The 26,962-nt window shown below is 45.6% G+C and overlaps 1 protein-coding gene and 1 long non-coding RNA gene across 3 annotated transcripts in view; one reads left to right on the top strand and one right to left on the bottom strand.

Annotated features, from left to right (window-relative positions):
- Positions 1-22,123, bottom strand: part of UGP2 (UDP-glucose pyrophosphorylase 2) — a 159,791-nt gene extending 137,668 nt beyond the window's left edge. Inside the window, exon 1 of one of the 2 annotated variants that reach the window (XM_073628188.1) lies at positions 21,967-22,123. Coding sequence is in view for 1 of the 2 variants with exons in the window: in XM_073628187.1 (XP_073484288.1) it covers positions 15,542-15,560 (19 nt within the window). In the remaining variant the exon portion in view is untranslated. Of the gene's footprint in view, positions 1-15,541; positions 15,809-21,966 lie in introns of those variants that run through there. The other variant, XM_073628187.1, reaches the window with a different exon arrangement.
- LOC141140732 (uncharacterized) lies at positions 15,854-26,640 on the top strand. Its single transcript, XR_012243993.1, has 2 exons — positions 15,854-15,973; positions 25,990-26,640. It is a non-coding gene; the product is annotated as an uncharacterized lncRNA (long non-coding RNA).
- The last annotated feature ends 322 nt before the right edge of the window (positions 26,641-26,962 follow it).

Raw genomic sequence — 26,962 nt, 5'->3', positions numbered from 1 at the left:
ACGTTGATAATTATCTTCTACACCAGGGGTCTCCAAACTTTCTAAACAAAGGGCCAGTTTACTGTCCTTCAGACTTTAGGGAAGCCAGACTGTGGCCATTGGGAGTAGAAAAGGTCCTGATGTCAGTGGGAAAAAAAATAATGCCTCATCGTTGGTTTCAGTGAGAGTAATTGTGCCCCATTATTGGTGTCACAAGGAGGAATCTTGCCCCATCACTGGTGTCATTGGGAGGACTAGTGCCCCTTCACTGGTGTCATTGGGAGGACTAGTGCCCCATCACTGGTGTCATTGGGAGGACTAGTGCCCCATCACTGGTGTCATTGGGAGGACTAGTGCCCCATCACTGGTGTCATTGGGAGGACTAGTGCCCCATCACTGGTGTCATTGGGAGGACTAGTGCCCAATCATTGGTGTCATTGGGAGGAATTGTGTCCCTTCACTGGTGTCAGTGGGGGGTTTTGCACCGCATTGCTGTTCAGATCACATGCAATGTCTGTATGGCTGAAATCACATCACATTCGCACCTAAATGGTGCAGGACCCTTTTTTTGGTCGCACTGGAATCGGATCGCATGGGTGTTCACACTTATGTGATCTGATTCCTGCACCATTTCACAGTTTGCACTGCACTTCGATCTGCTAACCAATCTGGGGGTGTCGTTAACTTTACATTGACACCCGCAGCGGTTTGCGGATCTCAGATTTCAAAAAAGCCTGCAAGCTGCTTGGTTTCTATGCAGAATTGCACTGGATTTTGCACTCCAGTTTTAGTAAATCGGCCTCAAAGCAACTGTAGGGGCTCACCTGCACATCTGCGTCTGACAAGTTTGTAGGGATGAGTACATGATCCCAAACCTACATCATCTACACACGGGGTCGTGCACTTACCCCTGCGTGCCAGTAAAATTCAGATGTGCGGGTAAGTGCGTACAGCCATTACGAATCCACAGACTATCACAGGCCGCCTGATCGCAACTCCATACTGTTCCAGATGAATAAACAAACAGCTCTCTCACGCTTGTGAACTGACCTAATCATACATGCAGTTCCTGCAGTGGTTGTTCATGTTGAATCCTCTGAAGAGCATGCTGTGCAATACACACAAATGTAGAGAATGTGAGATGAATAGAAAACAATTCCTATTGCATTAAGGAATTAATAAGATGTGGTCAGATCACAAACAAGTCTGCGGTCAGTGACCTAGTAAAAGGAGCAGTAGAAGTCAGTGCTGCATCCATATCCTTGTACCAGGGGGGGGGCTGTAGACCTTACTAAAGAACCTCCATAGAGAGAGCATCTTCTATTATTTACACACAGACATCATAGTGATTCAGGAAATGTTGCCGCTGGGCCTTTTTGCAACACCCACATCACATTTAATTAATAGTGACAAACACATTAGACACCAAATAAGAGTGTCAGAGAGGGCCTGTCAGTCACCTACAAGAAACAACCAACACTGCTTTTTTTTTTATTTAAAGTGGAACTAAATGCATTAAAAACCATCGACCCTTCTTTATTTTTATCATCAGGATGACAAATATAAAAAAAACACACAAACCACACTGCCTGGAGTGCCTGGAAGGCCGGCAGCCTTGGCTTTATGTGTGACAGTCTCCCTGCAATCCATACCTCACGCATGCGCAGGGTCATGCCACAGAAAATAATGTATTCATGCCCAAGGAGCTGCAAGGAGACTGGCACCACATGAATGAAAGGCTGCCAGGCCACTGAGAGGAAGCTTTTGTCTGCACCTGAGGTCTGAATCTTTTCACTGTATTCATCAAGATGACGAAGGTGGGGGAACGAGTGGTGAGCACAGCAGGCTGTCACTAATCCAAACGGGTAATACTTAGAAACGGATCTTCACTGCACCTGAGCACCAAAAACACGCATTTAATGCATTTTTTATATTCAAAGCAAACTGCCCCATCCATCCATGCCTCCATACTTTATCTTGTTGAGAAATCACTAGGAAAAACATCCCTTAGCATTTCTAGCCGTGGCTATTTTGAGTAAGGGCAGAAGACTCATATAGCATTTACTTCCTGGAATCCATCTGCCCTTAGCTTAAAGTGATACTAAAGTCATTTTTTTTTCCATTAAAAATAACAAACATGTTATACTTACCTACTCTGTGTAATGGTTTTGCACAGAGTGGCCCAGATCCTCCTCTTCTCGGGTCCCTCTTTGGTGCTCCTGGCTCCTCCCTCCTGTGAGTGCCCTCACATCAACCAGCGTGCTATGGGGGCACCCGAGCCAAGTCGCAGCTCGCTGTGTCCTTTTAGACATGGAGCCATGGCCTGGCCCCGACCACTTTCTCTCCTCATTGGCTCCCGCTGCTATCAGTCAAAGCTAGTGAGCAAATGGCGCCACGCTGCTGTCTAAGCCAATGAGGAGGGAGAGTCCCAGAGGTGCTTGTGCAGCATCGCTGGATCTAGATGGGGCTCAGGAAAGAATGAGGTGGGCTGCTGCACTCAGAAGATTTTTTTTATCTGCATGCATAGAATTCATGCAGATAAAGAAACCTTCTGCCTTTACAACCAGTTTATACATGCAGGCAGAAGAGTGCTTAGCTGAGAAAACCCTCCTCTCCTGAAGATTCCTGGAATGTATGACATTATTTGCCTAGGCAAATAAAAAAATATATATAAAGGGAAGGAAGAACCACCGGAAATAACTGAAGAAATGTAATGTTAAAAAAAAAAAAAATAAAGTTTAAATACAAGTAAATATATGATTTACTTTCCTATTTACTAATCCTAGCAGCGTGAGGATTAAAAATAATCAATGTTGATTGGGAGAGTAAAGTTCCACTTTAAGACTGAAATACAGACCAGTCATACAACATACCAGCCCAGACTTTGGTTTTAATTCAGGCATATCTGCACTATAACAGGTAATGCCTGTTTTTTTCTGCTTTATTGCATTGAAGGCCCGTAGAGGTAAAAAAAATAAAAAGGCATCAAAATTTGATGCTCTCACAAAAGGTATTACAAGCTTCGGGCTATTAATTCTTTGTGCGTCAATATCTTACCTCAAACAGGTATTAGAATATTCGCCAACGCACAAAGCAAACGCACATTGACACACAACGTGGCACCTGCTTAATGCGATAAATTATATATATATATATATATATATATATATATATATATATATATATATATATATATATATATATAGGGAAGGACACACTTGTAGGCACATGCATAGACTTAAATAGGCCATTCCTTACTTGGAGAAATAAGAAGGCACAACTTCTTATTTAATCAAAAGTAAAATTAGCATACAATAACTTTTCGGAAATGGGAACCCAACACTAGTAGTGTTAGGCACATTACGGATCCTTGGCCTCCGTTCTTTGGGACTCCCTGACCGGGGAATGTGCAAATCAGGAGTTCTAACTTTACTTGCTGCATGCTCGTCACTGGAACTCCAAAATACCAAAGCCAAGGTCAGCCAGGCAACTAACATTTTTGAACAGAAGCCATCAACATCAGCCTCTTTCCCCAATCTAACCCTGAAATGTAAATCTTAACCCGACTCCAACCTTACAGGAAAACCTGAGGTATGGAAAGTGCCTGACATTGCTGAACACCTTCTGAAAATGCTACTTGCCTGGCTGTCACACTGACCTTTTTTCAATACTTTCTGAATCGCCAAGCTTAAAACAATTACGCAGAACAGGAAAAAAAAAAAAAAAAAAAATCAGAGAAAAGTCCTTATTTGCACACCTGCGCTTTGCATGAAATACAAATTGCTGGAGCAAAAAAGGAGAAGGAAACATCATGAATGGCAGTCACCGTGTTTTTCTCATGACAGGTAACTTTAACCTAACGCTATCAAAACAGGTTTCTCCTGAAGCAGAACTGCAATAAAGAGCTGTATGCCACTTTAGGTATGGTTGTATTTTCTTTAATATACACTTTCATTGGAGCTTGCTGTGCTCAGTGTTCATTTTGGCAGCAAATTTCGATTTAGTTTTAGTCTTAGGACTAAAATGGCATTTTAGTTTTAGTCCCATTTTAGTCTTCTGCAATTGTTTTAGTCGTATTTAGTCGACTAAATCTCCAGTACATTTTAGTCGACTAAAACTCATTTTAGTCATCTAAAATCGAATAGGTGTAATTAAATTGTAATGCATTTGTTAACATTTCTCTACAATTTCCAAACTCATTATATAATGCTGGATTGAAAAATCTCATATATTATTTAAAAGGTATTGAGGTATGAACATGCACTACAGACCAGTGTTAATTTTGAAGTCAAATTTCAATTTACCGTATTTATCGGCGTATAACACGCACTTTTTTCCCCTTAAAATCAGGGGAAGTCGCAGGTGCGTGTTATACGCCGATCCCCTGCGATCCCGAGCTGTCAAAGTGTCAAAATCGCCGACCGCGATTTGAAAATGGCGCCGCCGGCGCCGAAATACACAGAGCCGGTCCTCGGCTCTTTCCGGCGGCTCTCGTTTACTTTCGGCTCCACTCGTAGTCCCGAGCGGAGCTATCCGAACCTACTCGGATAGCTCCGCTCGGGACTACGAGTGGAACCGAAAGTGAACGAGAGCCGCCGGAAAGAGCCGAGGACCGGCTCTGTGTATTTCGGCACCGGCGGCGCCATTTTCAAATCGCGGTCGGCGATTTTGAAGCCCACAAAGCAGGGACAGGGGATCGAAGCCTGCACTGGGGAAGGCTGCACTGGGGCAAGGCTGCACTGGGGCAAGGCTGCACTGGGGCAAGGCTGCACTGGGGCAAGGCTGCACTGGGGCAAGGCTGCACTGGGGCAAGGCTGCACTGGGGCAAGGCTGCACTGGGGCAAGGCTGCACTGGGGCAAGGCTGCACTGGGGCAAGGCTGCACTGGGGCAAGGCTGCACTGGGGCAAGGCTGCACTGGGGAAGGCTGCACTGGGGAAGGCTGCACTGGGGAAGGCTGCACTGGGGAAGGCTGCACTGGGGAAGGCTGCACTGGGGAAGGCTGCACTGGGGAAGGCTGCACTGGGGAAGGCTGCACTGGGGAAGGCTGCACTGGGGAAGGCTGCACTGGGGAAGGCTGCACTGACATGGCTGCACTGACATGGCTGCACTGACATGGCTGCACTGACATGGCTGCACTGACATGGCTGCACTGACATGGCTGCACTGACATGGCTGCACTGACATGGCTGCACTGGGGCAAGGCTGCACTGAGAAGGCTGCACTGGGGCAAGGCTGCACTGAGAAGGCTGCACTGAGAAGGCTGCACTGGGGCAAGGCTGCACTGGGGCAAGGCTGCACTGAGAAGGCTGCAATGATCGGCATTTAAATGTAAGTTTTTTTCCCTTCAACTTCCCTCCTAAAAGTTTTTTTTTCCTTAAAATTCCCTCCTAAATTGGGGTGCGTGTTATACGCAGGTGCGTGTTATACGCCGATAAATACGGTAGTTTTAGTCTAAGTCTTTTGACTAAAATGCCATTTTAATTTTAGTCGACTAAAATAGTATTCATTTAGTCGACTAAAATGTTTTAGTCAAAATTAACACTGGCTGTGCTTCAGCTCTCATACACATGTTCTGCGAATGGGCAATGGGAGAGGAAGGTGGTTTTGGACTGACAACACTGCAGGTCCAGTGTATAAGAGCCACAGCAGTAATTCCTCTCCACCACTAGATGTCCTCAGACATGTGGAATGAATGACAGCCACTGTCACTGAGCCTATCCCTCAGGGGCCAGGCTGTCATGGACCCTGGGGGCTGCTTCAGCAGCTTAAACTCACAGCAAAAAACAGCGCTATCATTACTTCAGTGATATGTAATGCAGCAGTAAAGACTGTTAGGCTGGATTCACACCTATGCATTTTTAGTGCTTTTTGCATTTTGCAGATTTGCACTACAGAACGTGTTCCAAAGGAAACAATGTTAAATGGACTGTAGTGCAAATCTGCAAAATGCAAAAAGCACTAAAACTGCATAGGTGTGACTCAGGCCTTAGAAAGTCCTCGGGGGTAAAAAGACATGTATTTTTTTTTTTTAAACTGGAGCTTTAAATCTTTGCTTAAGCACTTAAGGACCGAGTCTCTTTTTTACACTTGTTGTTTACATCATTTTTTTGCTAGAAAATTACTTTACTCTATACTTTATACTCTAGAGAATAAAATGGCGGTCATGCAATACTTTCTGTCACTCCGTATTTGCGCAGCAGTCTTACAAGCACACTTTTTTGGAAAAAATACACTTTTTTTAAATTAAAAAATAAGACAACAGTAAAGTTAGCCCAATTTTTTTTTATATTGTGAAAGATAAATGTTACGCAGAGTAAATTGATACCCAACATGTCATGGTTCAAAATTGAGCCCGCTCGTGGAATGGCGACAAACTTTTACCCTTAAAAATCTTTATAGGCGATGTTTAAGATTTTCTACAGGTTACCAGTTCTGAGTTAGAGGAGGTCTAAGGCTCCAACAATCGCCGCGGTACCTCACATGTGTGGTTTTAACACCTCGCGTATGCGTTCGCTTCTGCACGCCAGCTCGTCAGGACGGTGGTGCTTTAAAATAAATATTTTATTTTTCTCATTTATTTTACTAAATAAACATCCCTTAGAATGTAGAAAAAAAAAAAAAACGCATGACAAAACCTCTTAACCGCTTCCCGACCGCCTCATGCAGATATACTGCGGCAGAAGGGCACGTACAGGCAGAATCACGTACCTGTACGTTGCCCTTTAAGAGGCGGCTTGCGGGCGCGTGCACCCGCCGGGAGCTCAGTGAGCGTGTTTGCGGGTCCCGTGGACCCGATGTCCGCAGGGTTACCCACGATCGTCTCAAGCAAAAACTTGACTGTGCCAGTAAATTTTGGGCGTCGTGTCAGTATATTTCAATCTGGTATGTTGGCAACACTGGCATCCACTGGAGAAGACGTGATCCTCTCCGCCACAACCGACGAGTGCGGTAAGTGGAGACGACCAGAGCGCGGCGGGAGGCACCTCTCCCGCCACCGATAAAAGTGATCTTGAGGCGAATCCGCCGCGGAGAACACTATTATTCCTAAAGAGAAATGCACATTGTTCCCAAACATACTGGGGTTATGGCATCTAGCTGCTGCCATAACCCCGGTATTTAACGTCAAAGTACCAAACATATGGGTACGGCAATTTGTGTGAAGTGGTTAATCCTAAAATTAACCATAACCCTTAAAGAAAAAAAAATGAAACAGTAACAGCAATTACGCCAAAATGCTGGCCTGGGATCAAACTATTTGGCAAGTGAAATACAGCTATCCCTGTGCTTCTAAAATTTTTCTTTAAAAATTCAGCTGAATATTTTACAAAGAGTTGCATGTAAAAATCCTTTATCTATCCCCCCCCCCCCCATGTAAACAAATAATCCTTTTATAGCGAATGATAATATGGTGTTACGAATTCAAAATAGCTATCCTGTCATTTCATATACCATTTTATTATCATATAATGCCTGCGAATGGAGAGGATCTGAAGTCTGAATGATGCAATTTCCATTACCCATACACAACTAATGCTTGCAATAAATTTCCCTGAATTACAATATATTTTATGATGGTTATGAAAGTATTGTTTTATATTCTATAAACTTCAATAACTTTCTACTAGATGTTCAAACCAAGATCAAGACTGAACTGCAGCTGTATTGCCAAGGTTGTGACCGATCAGAAGGCCAAATCATTTCTTCTTCACGTTTGCTGTAAAGATTAACGTAGAATTTTTTTTTCCTTCCTCTTTTCTGTTTTAAAGGTTTGAGGTCATTACCCTTTATAAATTACACACACCTCACTCCCCAGGATCGATGCTACCAGTGAGATCTGTACTGAAGCACACATCTATATCCCCAGGATCCGTGTCACCAGTAAGATCTGTAGCGCAGCACACAATCTCCTCGTTCCCCAGGATTCACTCCACTAGTGAAATCTGCATGCCAACACACAGATACATCAGTCTGGATGTCACACCACTTCCTCAAACTCAATCCATCCAAAACTGAACTTATAATTTTTCCTCCCCATGTGCCCCTTCCCCTGATCGCTCTCAAAATAAAATTGCACAACTATAAGCCCATCCCCACTTGCCAAGGTTCTAGGTGTTATACTGGACTCTGAACTCTCCTTTAAGCCTCACGTCCAATCACTGTCCAAATCTTGCCACCGCAACATCTCCAAAATACGCCCCTTTCTAACCAATGACACAACAAAGCTCTTAAATCACTCCCTGGTCATCTCTCGCCTCGACTACTGTAACTCCCTTCTCATTGGCTTACCTCTGCATAGTCTATCACACCCTTCAAACCATCATGAATGCTGCTATCAGACTTATCCACCTTACCAATAAAGATGAGCTCCGGCGTGTTCGCACAGCCCACGTGCAGAGACCGCAAGGAAGTCGGCGCTGCGCTAATCGCAGGCAGTGAGACATTGTTCCAATGTGCGGCTGCAGAGATCGGGAAATGTCTCACTGCCTACGATTAGCACAGCGCCGACTTCCTGGCGGGCATGTGGGCAGGAGCTCATCCTTACTTACCAATCGCTCTGTGTCTGCTACCCCTCTCTGTCAAACCCTCCACTGGCTTCCGCTCACCCAACAAATTAAATTTAAAATACTAACAACTACTTACAAAGCCATCCACAAGTTAGCCCCCAGCTACATCACTAGCCTAGTCTCTAAATACCATCCCACTCGTTCTCTTCGTTCCTCTCAAGACCTCCTGCTCTCTAGCTTCCTCGTCACCTCTCACCTCCCATGCTCACCTCCAGGACCTCTCCAGAGCCTCTCCAATCCTATGGAACGCCTTACCCCAATCTTTCAGATTATCTCCTACTCTATTAGCTTTTAGACGATCCCTGAAAACCCTTCTCTTCAGAGAAGCCTACCCTACCCACACCTAACAACTGTATTTTAATTTTGTCCATCAGCTCATCCCCAACAGTTATTAACTTTTGTTCCACTTGACCCTCCCTTGTAGATTGTAAGCTCTAACAAGTAGGGCCCTCTGATCCCTCCTGTATTGATTTGTATTGTAAGTGTACTGTCTGCCCCCATGTTGTAAAGCCCTGCACAAACTGTTGGCGCTACACAAACCCTGCATAATAATAATATATAATAATAATAGTTGCTGTTTGTCTGCACTGACAGACTCTCACAATGCAGAGAGCCAGGAGTGTGCACCATAGGGTGACACCATGGAATCCTGCAAGGGCATGGAGCCACCCTACAGCAGAAAAGCTGGGGCATTTATAACGTAAGCAGCTAAAAGTGGAACAAAGGCACGCTTTAAAAGAAGAAAAATAAATAAATAAAACGCAGCATACAGGGCAAATGCTGACATCAGCTAAAACTACTAACAGAAGTTAAGGGTTTAATTACACTAGAATTATGTATTAATTATTACAGGACTGCATTAAAATGTAAATAAATCCTTTATATCTGTCTAGTGTTCAGCTTTGATCAATGTTTTATGTGATCCACTGTTAACTTTTCTAATAGGAGTGGCTGGTGAGTCTATTTCTCAAATACTACCATTTAGGACTTCCTCTCTCTTAAATCAGATTCAGACATCTGATAACAGGATGTAAAGAATTCTAAATAAAGCGGGCCATACATTGATAGATGTTTGCCTTTTAGCCTGAACGAAAAATCTTAAAAAGAATAAGTTCACATTTGGTAACATGTTACACCCGTATTTAGGGTGTAATATGTTACCAGAGAGCACCTGCCTGTGCCCCGCCAATCCCTCGCTGTTACAGCGAGCAGGGGAACTTCTCCCCACACTCACAATTTAAAAAAAGAAAAAAAAACCACGCCACAGCCACATCATTCACAGCGATCTGTAAATGAACTACAACTACCATCTTTCACTGTGGCAGACAGCTTGTAGTTCTCAATGAACTGCAAGGGCACTGGTGAGAGCTCTTAGTTCATCCCGATCTCCAGTAACTGTCTGTCCATACAGGGGATACAGCTATACTGGGATTCTGCAGGATCCTGGCATTGCACCTGCGATCTGCTGATCACGGGTGCAATGCTCTGCAGGCTCCAGAAAAAATAAAATAAATAAATGTACATTTTTTACTTACAAAAATACGTACATTTATTTTAAAGGTGAACTTAGCCTTTATGATTTCTCCATCCATGTTATACAGCGCAGACAGAGGAATCTGCAGTACCGTCTATTGTATATGTATATATAGTGTAATACCTCTCTTGTAGTACATACAGGTCTCTCTGATCATAAGAGCAGACTATTGAAACAGGATATGGGGTAGTCTGGTGAACTACAGCAATGCCTAGATGAAAATATAAAACCTAGGAGGCGTTAGGTTTTGTTCTCAGCATGCATGTCAATTATTGAATTTGACTGAACGCTACCATTTTAGCATGGATAGTAGCTATAAATATGAACATTTTTAGTTAATCTGAACAACTTTCAAGCAATTGGGACCAATCTACTGTGAACACTCTTGAAGAAGTTTGGGTTTTCACAAAACACAAACATACAAACTCACCTCAATGCTGCAGCATCAGCGTGATGCTGCAGCTGCCCCCCGAGAATGCGCGATCACATGACTGCTGATCGCTCAGTTCCCGGTTGGCTCTAAACACAGAGCAGTCTGTCAGTCACTGCTCCCCACTCTGCCCCTCCAGCACTCACTGGAAACTGGGATGAGGGGGTGGGTGCGGTTGGCACTGAAACCAGCTGTCAACCAGGCAACTGGGTGGGTTCAGACAATATGACAATATGACTGCGATCCCACAGCGGCTCTGCAATGTCAGCTGATAGGCTTTAGTTTGCTATTAACAGACAATGGGTCACAAGAGTGCAAAAGTAAGTGCACTCAAGTGACCCTGAAGAAAAATATGGCCAAAAAAAGCTTTGGCCAGACTGCTCTATTAACACATGGTCAGACATCTGCACAGTTCATTACAGCCACACAGATGCTACAATAATGTGACTCCACATATAGTTAAAGTAGCATTAAACCTTCCCCATATTTTAGCTTAACACATAAGCACAATAAAATAAACATCCCCCCAGTAAAAAAAAAAGTTTAATCCTTATACCAATAATTGCAGTTTACAATGCTGAGGGCTCCTCTTCTCTGTGTGCCGCTTCCCTGAACTACCTGTCTGAAAGTGGATAGTGCAGTCAGGAGCCAGTTCATTAGCTTGGAGAAGGGGAGGGAGGAGGAAGAAGCAGGGAAGTGCCTCCCATCATAGACCATGGAGCCATGTGTTTCTATTGATGCACACATAATTTTGGCCCCTGTATACATGGATGGCTCCATAGGTCACAGCAAGACAAAAGAGCCACCCTGGACCAGGAATCCTGGGGCAACTGTCATGGTATTAGTTCAAACTAGAAAAACTAGAACATAGGCAAGGATTAAAACGGTCTCCAAATTGTGGCCCAGGGGGTCAGATGCTGCCTTTTGCTTTCCTTTATGTGGACATTGGGGCATTGTTCCTCTCACTGATAGAAGATAGTATTAATCCCAGTGACACCAATGATTGGGCACTATTCCTCCACCACTGACACCAACGATTGGGCACTATTTCTCCCACCACTGGCACCGATTGGGCACTATTCCTCCCAACACTGGCACTGACGATTGGGCACTATTCCTCCTCCACTGACACCAAGGATTGGGCACTATTCCTCCCAACACTGGCACCGATTGGGCACTATTCCTCCCAACACTGGCACCGATTGGGCACTATTCCTCCCACCACTGACGCCAAGGATTGGGCACTATTCCTCCCACCACTGGAACCAACGAACGGACTTAGTAGTTTTGAAATAGCTGGAGGGCCGCCAGCTTGAGACCCCTGGTTTACATACACTAAGTGTGGCACACTCTTTTCAAGCATTCCAGGAATGCATAGATGTGAATGTGGTTTAAATGTCTAAGTTTTTTTTTTTTTAAATAAATAATAAGCACAAGGGACATCACTTACTATCAGTGTTATGTGTCCCCTTGTGCTGCTACCTCCTGGTTTAGGTGAAATCTTCCTCCTCCAATAACTCCACTCCAGCAATCTTCCTGCGTGGCAGGAGTTATTAGATTAAGAGTGCTCTACTATATCTGCCCACCTCCTCCATTCATAGACAGTGAAGCTGTACTAGAGCTTCCAAGAATGAAACAATGAATGGAGGATGACGGATGATTGAAATGTCCACCCCCTCCATTCATAGAAGGTGTAGTACAGCTTCTATGAATGGAGGAGCTGGGCAGAAATGACCCATGCGTGATGAAAAAAAAAAAATTGCCTTTGTGCAGGGAATGATGTGAATGTAATATATTATATATTTTATATACATGCACACACAAGCAGGTATCCAAAAGTTTCAAGACTAGCTCTGTTTACAGGAAAGTACTTCATCTACGTTTACACATCATCTTCAAAATAGTCCCCTTGCACGGCAACACAGCACTCCCAGCATTCCTGCCACTTCTGGAATGTGTCCTGGAAGTCTTCTTTTTGAAGGGGTCAAGCACCTTCTACAATTTGCACTGGATATCCGCAATGGTGTCAAAATGGCGACCTCTGGGCTGGATCTTCATCTTCGGGAAGAGGATGAAGCCCACAGCTGCCAAATCTGGGGGTAGGTGCGGAAGTGAGATCATGTTGTTTCCGGCGAGATACTCACATTTGTTCTAACTTGCTGTCTATGATGAAATAGATGTAATAACGCACGTGGTCAGAAAAGCACCAGTTGCACACCTTCCAACGTACACAGGACACCGACTTATGAAGGTCGGTGCTCCCTGTGACTGTGTGTGCAGCCTTGTGCTGCCATCTGTTGGCATGTTACAAAACCAGTCTTGAAACTTTTTGATACCGTGTGCGTGGTAGCACTGTGTACATTTTTTCCACTATATAAAAAAAACTTACCTGTAATAAAATAAAATAAAAAATCATTAAAAAAAAAATGTAAAAAAAAGAGAAGGAAGAGCTTAGTGTAAAATTATTGGCCAATCAGTAACTGCATCCTATCATATGCAATCACTGTTCGAGTATTTAGGCAAACAAGGGTGCAGAGCTGCCTGAATATAATAGCTAGCTGGTGGTGTGGATGGAGGAATTAACGGATTTGAGAAAATTGAACCATGTTGACCATTAAAGTATACAAACTATAAGCTCAGGATTATAGCTGTGCCAGTAGCATTTTCTAAAGAAGGTCGGTAAAAAGCAGCCTTCAGATTTCTCAGACAGGTTTTCTTTAAATGAACAACCTGCAATACCATATTTCATCAGCAAGTGGCAATGAAGGCAACATATATCACCGCAGAGACCCTTTCCCATTCATCACATGGAAGGGTCTGAATGATACTCCTGAGCCATTTTATCATGGAAAACCTCATCAGAACCTCTCTGTTCAACTGCAACACAAGCAGAACACAGTTTATAGGACATGGGAAAACTGCTATAGCCGGCCTTGTGATGGCGCCAGCATAGAGGAGACCCCAAGGAAAACTCAGAGACGTCCTTTAGTGTCATGGAGGAAGTAAACCAATTCCACTGTTCACAGACCATCACTGGCATTTATAAATCAAAGTATGTAATAGTCAGTGAAATCCCTCCCAACAACCAACTAGATCAATATCTGCTCATACCTATGGAGCTGAGGGATGAAAAGGTAACACCATATAAAGTACCATTTGTAGAGAGCTAGTCCCTGCAGTGCAAGCATCCATCACAATGTCCTCTAAACACATACTGTATGAGCACATACATGGTACACACAGCATTATTGATAGTCATCCAATATCAACATGTACCTTCTATGACACTTGTATTATGTAAAATACAGCCCTGGCTGCCATTCCGACATTAGACTTTGACATTTTGAGCCACTGAATGAAGGTCATCAGTTCTGACTTCACTGGCCGCATACTTATGCTGGGTTAGTAACTCCAACAACTGAAGCCACAGACAATGAGCAAACTTGGAGTTCAATTTCTGGAAAAGCAATCCACATACTTATCAGCCATTTCCTTTAGGGCCCATCTAGACTTGTGCGTTGCGGCATCAGTGCATCTGGCCAATCAAGGTAACTTGCACCCCAATGCACAGTAGTGGCGAATGCACAACACACCATGACACATAGGGGTTTATTTACTAAAGATGGAGAGTGCAAAATCAGGCTCACTTCTGCACAGAAACCAATCCGCTTCTAACATCAGCTTGTACAATTAGGTGTTGGCAATAAAACCTGGAAGCTGATGCAGAAGTGAGACTGATTTTGCACTCTCCAGCTTTAGTAAATAAACCCCATAGAGTGCACTGTTGTATGCTGCATTGTACAAACAGAGGGTCGTGTTCCTTTTTTCTCCAAGGAGGCGTGTTCATCATATGTGTTGCATTAAGGCAACCTATACATCATCAACTACCTTAACACAACACATGTTAATGCACCACAAGAAGTATGAATTGATAGGCTAGTGAAGCATCCAATGTACTTCTATCTTCCCTGTGCATTTTCTTCCAATAGGCACACAACATACCTTCACCAAGGACATCAGAGATCACAGAGATGTTCAAGGACCATACACAAGGTCACGGGCCAAGTGACCTTTACTATAGTACATACAGCATCTGGCCATTTAAATCTATAATACACACATTCCATCACAAATGACAGCGCCCCCTCTGGTGATCCAAGTCATCAATGTCAGTATAGGCTACCTGATTCCAATAACAGTCACCAAAGAGCCCCTGTGCAAGACTTCTCCCCTCCGCGTAACATCGCTGATCATCCGTATACAGATGATAGATGGAGGCGCCATATCCTGAGCTCACAATATGGCACAGCCGTCACTCACTGTCCACAGGAAGTGGGGGAATTCATTCTTCATGCCAGGTGCCCATCAGGTAGGTAGTAAAAGAGGTTCACCAGCCTGACCTCACCTGGATATTACAAATCAGCTTCATGATGGACGATTCTCACATCTCCCCCAACTTACCCCAGTGACCCCGCAACCTGCCTGACCCACATGTAGAATAAATGTACCCCCCCCCCCCCCGCACTATTTTCATAGGGATGTCCTATAAAGAAGAAGGTGTGACATCACACATACAAGGACCCCCCCCCCCCCAGCACATAGTGACACTGACCTTCCAGATGACACCAACAGTCATTGATGGCTTCTTATTACAGGTCAGACATTTGGAGTATTATGGGATGGCAGGGGACATCTATATATAAAGTGTGTGGAGGGGGAGGGGGGTTGAGGGCACTCAGTCCATCCATCCATCCTCTGCAGCACACATCCATGGCTCCAGATATGACAGCAATGCAGCACTCCCCCCTCCCCTCCCCCCGGGGCTCTTCTATGACCTCCAGCACCGGGAATTACTCCCCGACATCAGGACCCCCCCCCCCAATACAACACCCCGGCACAGCACGGGTTAAGGTGACATGTTGTCCCCTCTGGGGGCCCCTCCATCCAGGAGCGATCACATCCCACCCACCACCATCTACAATGTATCATTCCTATGATGTAACGGGTATGACACCCACACAGCGATCACTTACCTTTCCCGTATGTAGACATGTTGGGAGGAGGAAAGGACTCTCCCGGGGAGATGTGTACACAGGAGGGATGATTCCCGGACAGTGGATTGTGGGGGCTCCTCTCCTGTAGATGGGGGGTACAAGGGAACTAATCGATCTCCACTGGTCGCCCCTCTCTGTACTCCGCCACCGCTCTGGGTTCTCTGGGTTGGGGTGAATACCTCAACATTTCATCAATGGGGGTGGGCGTGTCCCGCGGTGGCATGTGACCGCCCCCTTCCCAGAGGAGGCCAGTCCTGTAGTGCACGTCTACTCGCCCCGCCCCTCCTCCTCTGACACATGAGTAATGGGGTTAACCTGTTCAGTGCGGGGAGCCCGGCGGAGGGATCCGGGCTCAGTCCGTACACACAGCGCCTATACAGAGCTCTGCTGGATCAGGACACCATAGACAAGGTATGTGCTGGTGACATGCACACTGACAGCCAACCAGAGGAACACACATCACCTCCCTATACACTCCGATCACAGCACACACCTTCTGGGGAATGACACCTGTCAGTCTATGAGGACAAGACACACAGGAAGACTGACGGGGAGAGGAAAAAAAGGGGGGGGGGGGAGACTCCCATCAAGGAAAAAGGGGGGGGGGGACTCCCATCAAGGAAAAAGGGGGGGGGACTCCCATCAAGGAAAAAGGGGGGGGGGGACTCCCATCAAGGAAAAAGGGGGGGGGACTCCCATCAAGGAAAAAGGGGGGGGGACTCCCATCAAGGAAAAAGGGGGGGGGGCTCCCATCAAGGAAAAAGGGGGGGGGGCTCCCATCAAGGAAAAAGGGGGGGGGACTCCCATCAAGGAAAAAGGGGGGGGGGGACTCCCATCAAGGAAAAAGGGGGGGGGGACTCCCATCAAGGAAAAAGGGGGGGGGAGACTCCCATCAAGGAAAAAGGGGGGGGAGACTCCCATCAAGGAAAAAGGGGGGGAGACTCCCATCAAGGAAAAAGGGGGGGAGACTCCCATCAAGGAAAAAGGGGGGGGAGACTCCCATCAAGGAAAAGGGGGGGGGGACTCCCATCAAGGAAAAGGGGGGGGGGGGACTCCCATCAAGGAAAAAGGGGGGGGAGACTCCCATCAAGGAAAAAGGGGGGGGAGACTCCCATCAAGGAAAAAGGGGGGGGGAGACTCCCATCAAGGAAAAAGGGGGGGGAGACTCCCATCAAGGAAAAGGGGGGGGAGACTCCCATCAAGGAAAAGGGGGGGAGACTCCCATCAAGGAAAAAGGGGGGGGAGACTCCCATCAAGGAAAAAGGGGGGGGGGGGAGACTCCCATCAAGGAAAAAGGGGGGGGGGAGACTCCCATCAAGGAAAAAGGGGGGGGAGACTCCCATCAAGGAAAAAGGGGGGGGAGACTCCCATCAAGGAAAAAGGGGGGGGGAGACTCCCATCAAGGAAAAAGGGGGGGGGGGGGACTCCCATCAAGGAAAAAGGGGGGGGACTCCCATCAAGGAAAAAGGGGGGGGGAGAGACTCCCGTCAAGGAAAGAGGGGGGGAAAGAGACTCCCGTCAAGGAAAGAGGGGGGGAAAGAGACTCCCGTCAAGGAAAGAGGGGGGGGGGGGAAAGAGACTCCCGTCAAGGAAAGAGGGGGGGGGGGAAAGAGACTCCCGTCAAGGAAAGAGGGGGGGGGGAAAGAGACTCCCGTCAAGGAAAGAGGGGGGGGGAAAGAGACTCCCGTCAAGGAAAGAGGGGGGGGAAGAGACTCCCGTCAAGGAAAGAGGGAGGGGGGGGGAGAGAGACTCCCGTCAAGGAAAAAGGGAGGGGGGGGGAGAGAGAGACTCCCGTCAAGGAAAAAGGGAGGGGGGAGAGACTCCCATCAAGGATCAGAGAAAGGGGGGGGAGACTCTCATTAGGGGAATAATCAGCTAAGAGGCGCTGAAGAGATAACTGTTGCATGCTGTCACACAAGGATCCTCATACATCAACCCAGGCCCAGCATGAGAACACAGAAGACAACTGTTTTCTATGTGCCTTGTGCACACCATACATATTCAGTGGTGTTTGCTGCTTAAAACTGCACCAGAAGCTTAAAGAACTAGACATGATCTGAAAAGTCACTATATGAAACCGACAAGCTTTTGCAACAAAGTGAAAACTTTTAATACAATCAGCCCAATAGTATGCATGCACACTCCCTGTACCTGGAGTCAGGAAATGCCTGTGTACACTGACCTTTCCACATGATCGCATTATACAGCAGGGGTGCCTATGAAATGAAAACAGCCTGGGGCCCAAGATACAGTTATTCCACCACTGCCTGCTGCGCACATGTGGAGCTGCCAGGCCCGCTGTACTAATCCGTGTGGCAGAGACGCCAGCAAAGTCAGCACCAACAGGCACAACAGGTGTCTGTGATCAAAGCTTTACTTTGTTAAAGCCTAAACAGAAATTGATAGTTTGTACTTAGCTGCAGCTCTATCAAGCAGGTAACTGAACAAAAAAAAAAATGATAGATAGATAGATAGCTATTGCACACACACTTTTTAAGCAGTACTAAAGCCTAGTATACTCAATCAGAAACTCATTTGTATAGGATTAATCAGCGCATTCCTCTGCTAGGTAAAGGAGGCTCCTACAATCAGGAAAGCAGGGGCTGCGATTATGGGGAGGGAAGGCCAGGCCAGGCCAGCCCCAGGAGGAGAATAAGCATCTCACTTTAAACTAAGCAGTTGCTAAGCCATAACTCCAGGCCAAACTACTGGAGAGATTTTCCCCATTTCCTGTCTCTGACCCAGTGGAAGAAATAGAGGACAGGGCTGACATCAGGACAAAAGGGCAACAGGCAAAACATATTTTGACATCCTCGCCCAAAATCACAAAATTTGGGTTGTCGCCAAAAAAGTAATAGTGGGGAAATCCATTGGGGACACTAGTTGCGGTGACCTGGGGGTCCCCAAAGTATTCCCTTATTTTGCAGGGTTTTCCTCTTACTTCCTGTTTAGCTATGGGACAGGAAGTGAAGGAAAATCTCAGCAACTGGACACAGATGGCAAAAAAAAAAAAAAAAAAAAAAAAAAAAAAAAAGCTGACACGGGCTGTAACCCTCCCTTACTCTATGCAAAATGAAAGAAAACGTTGCCTATAGTTCTACTTTAATAAAATGTTTTGGCTGGAGTTGTGCTAACGTGCAAGTTTGTCTTTTTTGGAATAACCCCTATTTAACCCCTTGTTTTCTTTAACTCTAATTTTTATCATGGGTGCATTTTAAATGATAGAGACAGAATATCAACCAAAAATGCAGAAAAAAAACATATGATACAAATGTTATAAATTGAGTTGAAGTTCAGTGAGTGAGGTAAGACTTTCTTGTAGTTGATCACCAGGTTTGCACACATCTCAGGAGGGATTTTGGTTCACTCTTATTTACAGATTTTCTCTAAATCCTTAAGGTTTTTTAGCTGTCACTTGGCCACTCAAAGTTTCATCTCCCTCCATAATTTTATTTAGGATTAAGGTCTGAAGACTGGCTAGGCTACTCCATGACCTCAATGTGCTTCTTTTCGAGACACTCTTTTGTTGCTCTGGCGGTATGTTTTGGTTTATTGTCATGCTGGAAGACCCATACACGACCCATCTTCAGTGTTCTGGCAGAAGGAAGAAATTTCTCATCCAAGATTTTACAATACATAGTGCCGTCCATTGGCCCCTCAATGTGTTAAAGTCGGTCACTCTGTACCTTTAGCATCAAAACAGCCCCAAAGCATAATGTTTCCACCGTTTCCGTGTTCGACAGTAGAGATGGTGTTCTTAGGGTCATAGCATTTTTCTTCCTCCAAACATGGTGAGTCCCCCTCCTCAAGAAGACACATTTACAGTCATGCCAATTAACATCTAAATGATTCAGAGGAGGATTGGGAGAAAGTGCTGTGGTCAGATGAGACCAAAATTTATCTATTTGGCATTAACTCGACTCGCCATGTTTGGAGGAAGAAAAATGCTAACTATGACCCTAAGAACACTATCCCTACAGTCAAACACGGAAACGGTGGAAACATTATGCTTTGGGGCGGTTTCTCTGCTAAGGGTACAGGCCGACTTTGCCGCATTAAGGGGCCAATAGACGAGCCATGTATTGTAAAATCTTGGATGAGGACCTTCTTCCCTCAGCCAGAACACTGAAGATGGGTGGTGGATGGGTCTGCCAGCATGACAATGACCCAAAACATGCCACCAAGGCAACAAAGGAGTGGGTCAAGAAGAAGCACATTAAGGTGATGGAGTGGCATAGTCAGTCTCCAGACCTTAATCCTAAATAAAATTTATGGAGGGAGCTGAAACTTTGAGTTGCCAAGAGACAGTCAAGAAACCTTAAGGATTTAGAGAAGATCTGTAAAGAGTGGACCAAAATCCCTCCTTAGATGTGTGCAAACTTGGTCACCAACTACAAAAAACATCTTACCTCTGTGCTTGCTGACAAGGGTTTCTCTACCAAGTCATGTTTTGCTTGGGGATCAAATACTTATTTTACTCACTGAACTGTAACTCAATTTAAAACATTTGTATCATGTGTTTTTTCTGGATTTTTTGTGGATATTCTGTCTCTATCATTTAAAATACACCTATGATAAAAATTATAGACCCTTTATTTCTTTGTAAGTGGGCAAACTGTACTTCTCTTATGTATTGCAAATACATCCCTCCCAACCAATTAATCACTAGACAATGAATGAATATTTCCTATGATGCCACTAAATGCTCAAATTTCATTCATTTTGCTGGCACAGCCTCCAGCTACCTCCATGGTGCCTGCCGAAATCTTGGTTGAGGAGCATGCACTCTGAGGGCTGGTTTACATGAGCTTCACCCTCTGAAGGGTGATTTACAGTGCACAGACAGTGAGGGGTGTTATGACACCTCCTGTTTAAACCTCTAAAAACCTGCACCACCGTGCCGCAGCTGTGTGCCATGCACAGTTTTAGCACAGCCCTATTTAATCAAAGGGATTTCCTTTTGGGGCAATACTGTCCCACCGAACCCAATTGGGGGGGGGGGAAGAATACATTTTGTAGACATGCTGCGGCCATGATACTTTGTATTGCAGCTGCTGCATGTTTAAACCCCCACCCACTACCTTTGCAACTTAAGGGTGAGAGGCTGGGGAGCCTCTGGACTGTCTGTACAGATCAAATGAACGCAGCAGCTTCATGTATTCTGTGAGTGAGTGCATAAGAGTGGCTCTGGTGAGGTTCCATAGGATAGGTGCAGTGAGTGAAGTGGTCCTATCCAACACTTCTGGGGGGGCTTGATGCTGCATTCCCCACTGTGGATGTGGCTTCACTTCTTATGCCCAATGGCTGGCAAGAGGAACTACAGCATGAACTACATGCCCAGAGAATGAAGACTTCACTCACCACCCACCAGAAAGGTAAGTATACCATTTCCATTGTTACAAGATGTCAATGACTTGAATTTTTTTTTTTTTTTTTTTTTTTTAGGGCTCATCAAGAGGTGCGACTGCCAGCAAGAATCTGCGATTTTTGCCAGTGAATAAACTACCTCTGTGAACTATGAGGAAATGGCTGTGACCAGATTTGTACCTTCTACAGATCAATGGCCTGCAGTGTCCAGCTCTGCATAGGGACAGTTTGCGTCCATGCCCAGCGTTCCCGGGTGTAGCCAATCGCCCAGTCTGTATGCACTCACAGCTCATAGTGCTGCTGTGTCCAGGCGCAGCTTTTAGCCGTATCTGAACAAAGCAGCATACTTTCCCTCATTTGCCTGTATGAATGAGGTTTTAATGCAATGACAGGTCCACTTTAACCCAATATACTTTTATACTTTTTTTTTTTTTTTCTTTTTTTACACCGATGGCAATCAATGACCTTGAATTGCGTGTGGCCCCTTTGATGAGGCGACGCTCTGTCCCTGTATGGGGGAGGGTGACTTTGGCATGACTCAGAGGCCTTGGTTCAGGTTTATTTTAGGAACTGTCAGTGACCTCTGATTGCAATGTCTACCTCCTGGCAGATGAGAAATCCTCCCCTGACCTTGACACGTTACATTGATCCTGCACCACAAGCAAACACATGGCACTGCCAATGATCAGCCCCCATCCCAGGCATACCACTGTGCCCTCCTGTGCTGGGCACACTGACAGGCCACAACACTGACTCTGCTCCAGCAGCTGTGCCTTCTAGTGCACAGGAGAGTCATGCTGGGACTTTTAGTCCCACCACTGCTCAGCAGCCCCTTATTTGGAATAATGCAGTATCCCAGCAACGTGCTTTGTTTATACTGTTACAAAGGTGCATGCACAAAGAAGGTGAGCGGTGCCATCTGTGGAAACATGCACAGCCCCCCTGCCCTGAGGATGGACGCACACAGCATGGCGTTGCAGGTATCCAGCAGCTCCATTCTACACATGCAGAGAGGATAATGAGCCGCTGTTACGCACCTGATAAGAGAACGACACCCTGGACTGACTGCCTAGAGCACTTCCGCCACCAGCTGACATCACACACCTTTCCCAGACCTTATTAGGCTCTAGGCAGGAAGGAAACTGCGACTGTCTTCAGAGCACCGTCCATTTTTCTGGAGTTCATTGCTTGTGTTTCAATGAGTAAATCACAAGAAACATGGCTGCCTACCATCTACGGGTGATTATAGAAACGGAGACTTCCTATAAGCAGAGATCTTGTAGAGCGCGTTTTCACTAGGCATAGCTCAGAGACAGCCAATCAAACGCAAAGATGAGAACAACGCCTCCAGCGCTGACCAATAGCGAGGCCCAGGAGTCTGTGTAGGCTGTAGCAGTGTAGCAGTGTGATAGAATGGTTGTGGCAGAGGAACCATACACTATGGACAATGACGTTAGTAAAATATGGCTATGGAGCTCTCTGGCTTGTGGAATTGTAGCTTCAAAGCCTACTTGGAATTGCAGGCTGCAGCTAACTGGGCATGGTTGCTGGTTTACCCCTGTCAGGTTTTTATTACTGTCTCTGTCCCCATTGCCATCACAAGGTCACCTAGAGCCCAGGGTGATCATGCCAAACTATGCCCCCCCCCCCCAAGATGTATGAGCATTATGTCAGCAAAACTCCCCCCCCCCCCTTCCCCAAAAAAATATAATTGAACACAAATCTGCATACTTACCCCCTAAGCATTAATTACCCTCCTCCCAAGACAAATCCACCTCCCTGCTGAAATCCCCCCTCCCAGCACAAATCTTTGCCCCTACCCCTCAAAATTCCCTACAAGTACACATTTTCCCACTCCAAATCCACCCTCTCAGTAGAAATCCCCCATCCTAGCACAAATACTCCCCCCCCCCCCCCAAAAAAAAATATATAATTTGACACATCTGCATGCTTACCCCCTAAGCATTAATTCCCCTCCTCCCAGGACAAATCCACCCCCCCTGCAAAAACAAAAAAAAAAAATCAGCCCTCCTAGCACAAATCCTCTACCCCTCAAATTTCCCTCCAAGTACACATCTTCCCCCCTCCCCACTCCAAATACCCTCTCTCAGTAGAATTCCCCCCTTCTAGTACAAATACTCTCCCCCCCCCCTCCAAAACAAACAAAAAAATCCCTTCCTAGCACAAATACTCCCCAATCATCCTCACTAGCAAAAATCCCCCAACCTACCATATCTCCTCTTGTAGCACTTATGCCACCTCCTAGCACAAATCCTCTTCTCTCATCCACCCTCACAACACAAATCCCCCTAAATCACCTCTCCCACCCACATTTCCCCTCCTAGAACAATTCATACCTCTTTACCACTCCCCAAATTCCCCATCCCAACACAAATCCCCTCCTCCCCAATCGCTTCACAACACCCCCACCACCACCCCACATGATGCCACAGTGCCCAGGGCAGCCGCCCCTCCTGCACACCTCTTGTCCCAGCCCTGCTGGAGATAACCAGATTTGCCTCACTTTGGAGGGATTTTAATTCACTTCCTGTTTGGGCTATGGGACAGGAAATAAAGGGAAATTTCCCCAGTGGGACACAGATGGCTTAGTGTGGCTACCAGCCCTGGTCACCATAATGACAGGTTACCAGTGGGCACAGCTACTTGCTGCTATTTGTACAGCCAGCGATTACCTGTGGTGATCGTGGCTGGACACACACAAATACACTGAGCAGCGATCACCACAGGTAATCCTTGGCTGTGATGACCTGTCATTTTGATGAACAGGGCCAACCGCCTCATCTAGCCATTCAGGGCCACAGCAGGAATCTCTGATTCTTGCCGCTACAATTCGCACTAGCCTAAATCGCCGGTGTGACTGTAGCCTTATTTTTCGTACTTAGGTGGTAAGGTGTTTGCACTTGATTCTATTAGGGCTTGTTCATACCAGTGGTTGACACGTATTTTTACCCCCAACCACTACCCCTTGTAGCTGCAGAGGCAGTGGTCGGAGGTGTACACATGCCCCAGCAGGAATTATCCCCCATGCAACTTTTGGTGAGTGCATCGCCTGTCATGCCTGACCCATTCAAGTGAATGAGGTGGCTCATGTGCAGAATTTATGGGTCAGGTGCTCTCTGAAGAGCGGTCTGAATACAGATCGCTCTTCAGAAACTAAAGCAAGTGTGAACAAGCCCTTAATGTGAACCTGTTATATTCACCATCTCTGCAGTTCATTATTACTATGTCTATACTCTGCTTGTAAATCATTTGCAATATGCTGATGACTTCTCTCCAGCTGATTCCATTGGGCCACATTCACACGGACGACCTAGTGCACATAGTGGCACAAGTCACCTCTGGATGTAGCAACACTCTGTGCTATGGCCCCATACATACAGTACTTACTGATTCGCTGCATTAAGTTTGTGTGCGGCCAGAAGGCTGCAGGAACACCGCTGTCTGCGTTCAGGGTCAGAGGCTCTATTTGCATGTGTCTGCTCAGATGACATGTGCACAGTGCCATTGCCGGCCATTGCTTTGTATAAGGTTCAAATTTGATCGCCACCACTGACAGATGCTGCTGGTATTAACAGGCAGTGCTTAGAATCTGGCCACCCCTCTGCACCATGTGAATTTACATTAAAGCAAGCCTTTTACTTCATCCATACTCTGGTGGTGAATTCTCGGCACTTGCTTTCCCATTTCACCAGTATTAAAGCGACCCTGTCCATATACTAAAGTTCTACAGACAAACTGCCCCTGTAAAAGAAGACTGTAAAAAAGTAGCTTACCCCCCCCTCACAGTAGTCACATAGGGGTCATCAGGAACCAGGAGAATGACATTTCCGGACGTATCGCTTTCTCATGAATAGAGCGGCGTTTGGTGGCGCAGGTAGCAGGATAGGTATTTACAGGCTTCTTTAACAGGTACAGCTTGCCTGAAAAACCTAAAGCAGAACTTTAGCTTTAAAAACAATTGTGAGCAGGAAGCCTTTTTATTGCAGAAGAATCATGCTAGGTCTCTTGTGCAAGAAATGCTTCTTGTTTTCCTGCTCATAAATATCATTAGAATGTACATTAAAGGGTTAGTTCACAGAAAAACTGCTTATGCACGTAAGGGGCACCTGTGGATAAAAACAAACTGTGCAGCTTTGACAAAGTTAAATAATGCCATTGCTACAGGTGTAGGCCATTTACATACTGTACCTCCCGAAGCCTGGCTGAAAAACTCCCAGAGATGGCATCATGCCGTCCTGCCTTGTTGCTAAAACACTCCACACCAGCTGATTTAAACCCCCCTCGTACACACTTTCTCTCTCCTTGCATATTGCAGTAGCTCTGAGCTCATTGATGCTGAAACAGAAGAGATAGTGGGCCACACATGTGCAAGGGTTTGAAAGCTCACTTCTGTGATGGTGGGGATGAGCTTTAATGACTGGTCTTCTTTTTGGGTTCAGAACCTTCGGTAATTTCGATTGACTGGTCCAGGCTAATCTGACGCCCAAGCATGTACATGGGAATGACCTCATCTTGGCACAAAGGCATGCTGGGAATGCACATGTGCAGCTTCAAAAATTAGTTTGCCTTTACCAAAAAAACTGCCTAAGCTGGTAGGGGGAGCCTGCAGATAAAAACAAACCGTGCAACTTTAACTAAACCTAGATAATGCCCTTTGCTACAGTTGTTGGCCATTTACATACATCCCAACGGCCAGACAAAAAACTCCCACCGATGGCATTAACCCATCCTGGCTTGTTGCTAGGATGTTTCTAAGACATTAAGTGTGGGCATCTGAAGCCAGACTGTATTTCTTCCTGCATCTCATCCTTGCAGATCTCGCACATGCTCAGTGCAGCACAAGCAGTGTAATAGGTTTCAGGTTAGGTTTCCATAGCAACAGCAGTGTCAGAGGAAGTTGCCGCCCCTTCCCAGAAGGCATTGCAAACAGGAAATGATGCGATGGGCCACGGCCAGGGAGAAGGAAGTGAAAAATGAATACAGCAGATATACAGTAGGTGCTGAGAAAAAAAATTAAAAAGTATCCAATTTGTTTACAGTGCACAGTTTAGTGAGGGATGCTGAAGAGTTGTAAAAGTGGGTGGAACGCCACTTTAATTCCGTTCAATATCAGAAGATGTCCAGCAGTGCCATCAGCACAAAAAAATGACAGAAACCAATCGGACCCAGGTATACCCATCTACTATCCAGAGAAGTCTGGCCAGAAGTTGTCTTCATGAAAAAATTGCAGCCCAAAAGCCATACCTCTAACATGGAAACAAGGCTAAGCGACTCAACTATGCATGAAAACATAAGAAGTGAGGTGCAGAAAATGGCAGCAGGTGCTCTGGACTGCTGAGTCAAAATTTGAAACAGTTGGCTGTAGCAGGAGGAGAGCTGGAGAGAGGTACAATAATGAGTGTTTGCAGGCAACAGTGAAGCATGGTGGAGGTTCCTTGCAAGTTTGGGCATTTCTGCTTCATTTCTGCAAATGGGGGTGGAGATTTGGTCAAGATCAATGCTGAGGAATACAGGCGGATACTTATCCATCATGTCATACCATCGGGGAGATGTGTGGTTGGCCTTAAACTGTGTGCAAGTGTATCAGAAAGAATTGATGCTGTTTTGAAGCCAAAGGGTGGTCACACCAAGCGTTGATTTCATTTGTTTCCATTTTGTTCATTGATAACAATAAACTATTAACACTTCTATTTCTGAAAAGTATTCTTAATTTACAGCATTTTTCACACCTGAATATATATGCATCTATCAAAGATGGTGGTGATGTTTATTTTTTGTAGATGTCTATTTATGAAAATGTCATTCTGTGCAAAGGTGGAGGGGGACTTTGGCTTGGTTTCATTAAAGTAAACATGATTTGTACTCATGTGGTATGGTTTCTGATTTTGATTTCCCATGTATGCACACCTCTCACAGACATTTAAGTAAGCCGTGCTTTGCCAATGCCAAGCTATTTACTTTCTCTTTGCTCCCCCACAGCTCCATTTACCACCAAAAGTAAAAATAAATTCA

This window comes from Aquarana catesbeiana, linkage group LG04 (genome assembly GCF_042186555.1).
Source record: "Aquarana catesbeiana isolate 2022-GZ linkage group LG04, ASM4218655v1, whole genome shotgun sequence".
Taxonomy (NCBI): Eukaryota; Metazoa; Chordata; class Amphibia; order Anura; family Ranidae; genus Aquarana; species Aquarana catesbeiana.
Note: the sequence above shows the minus strand (reverse complement) of the source record. Positions and strands in the feature narration are given on the sequence as shown.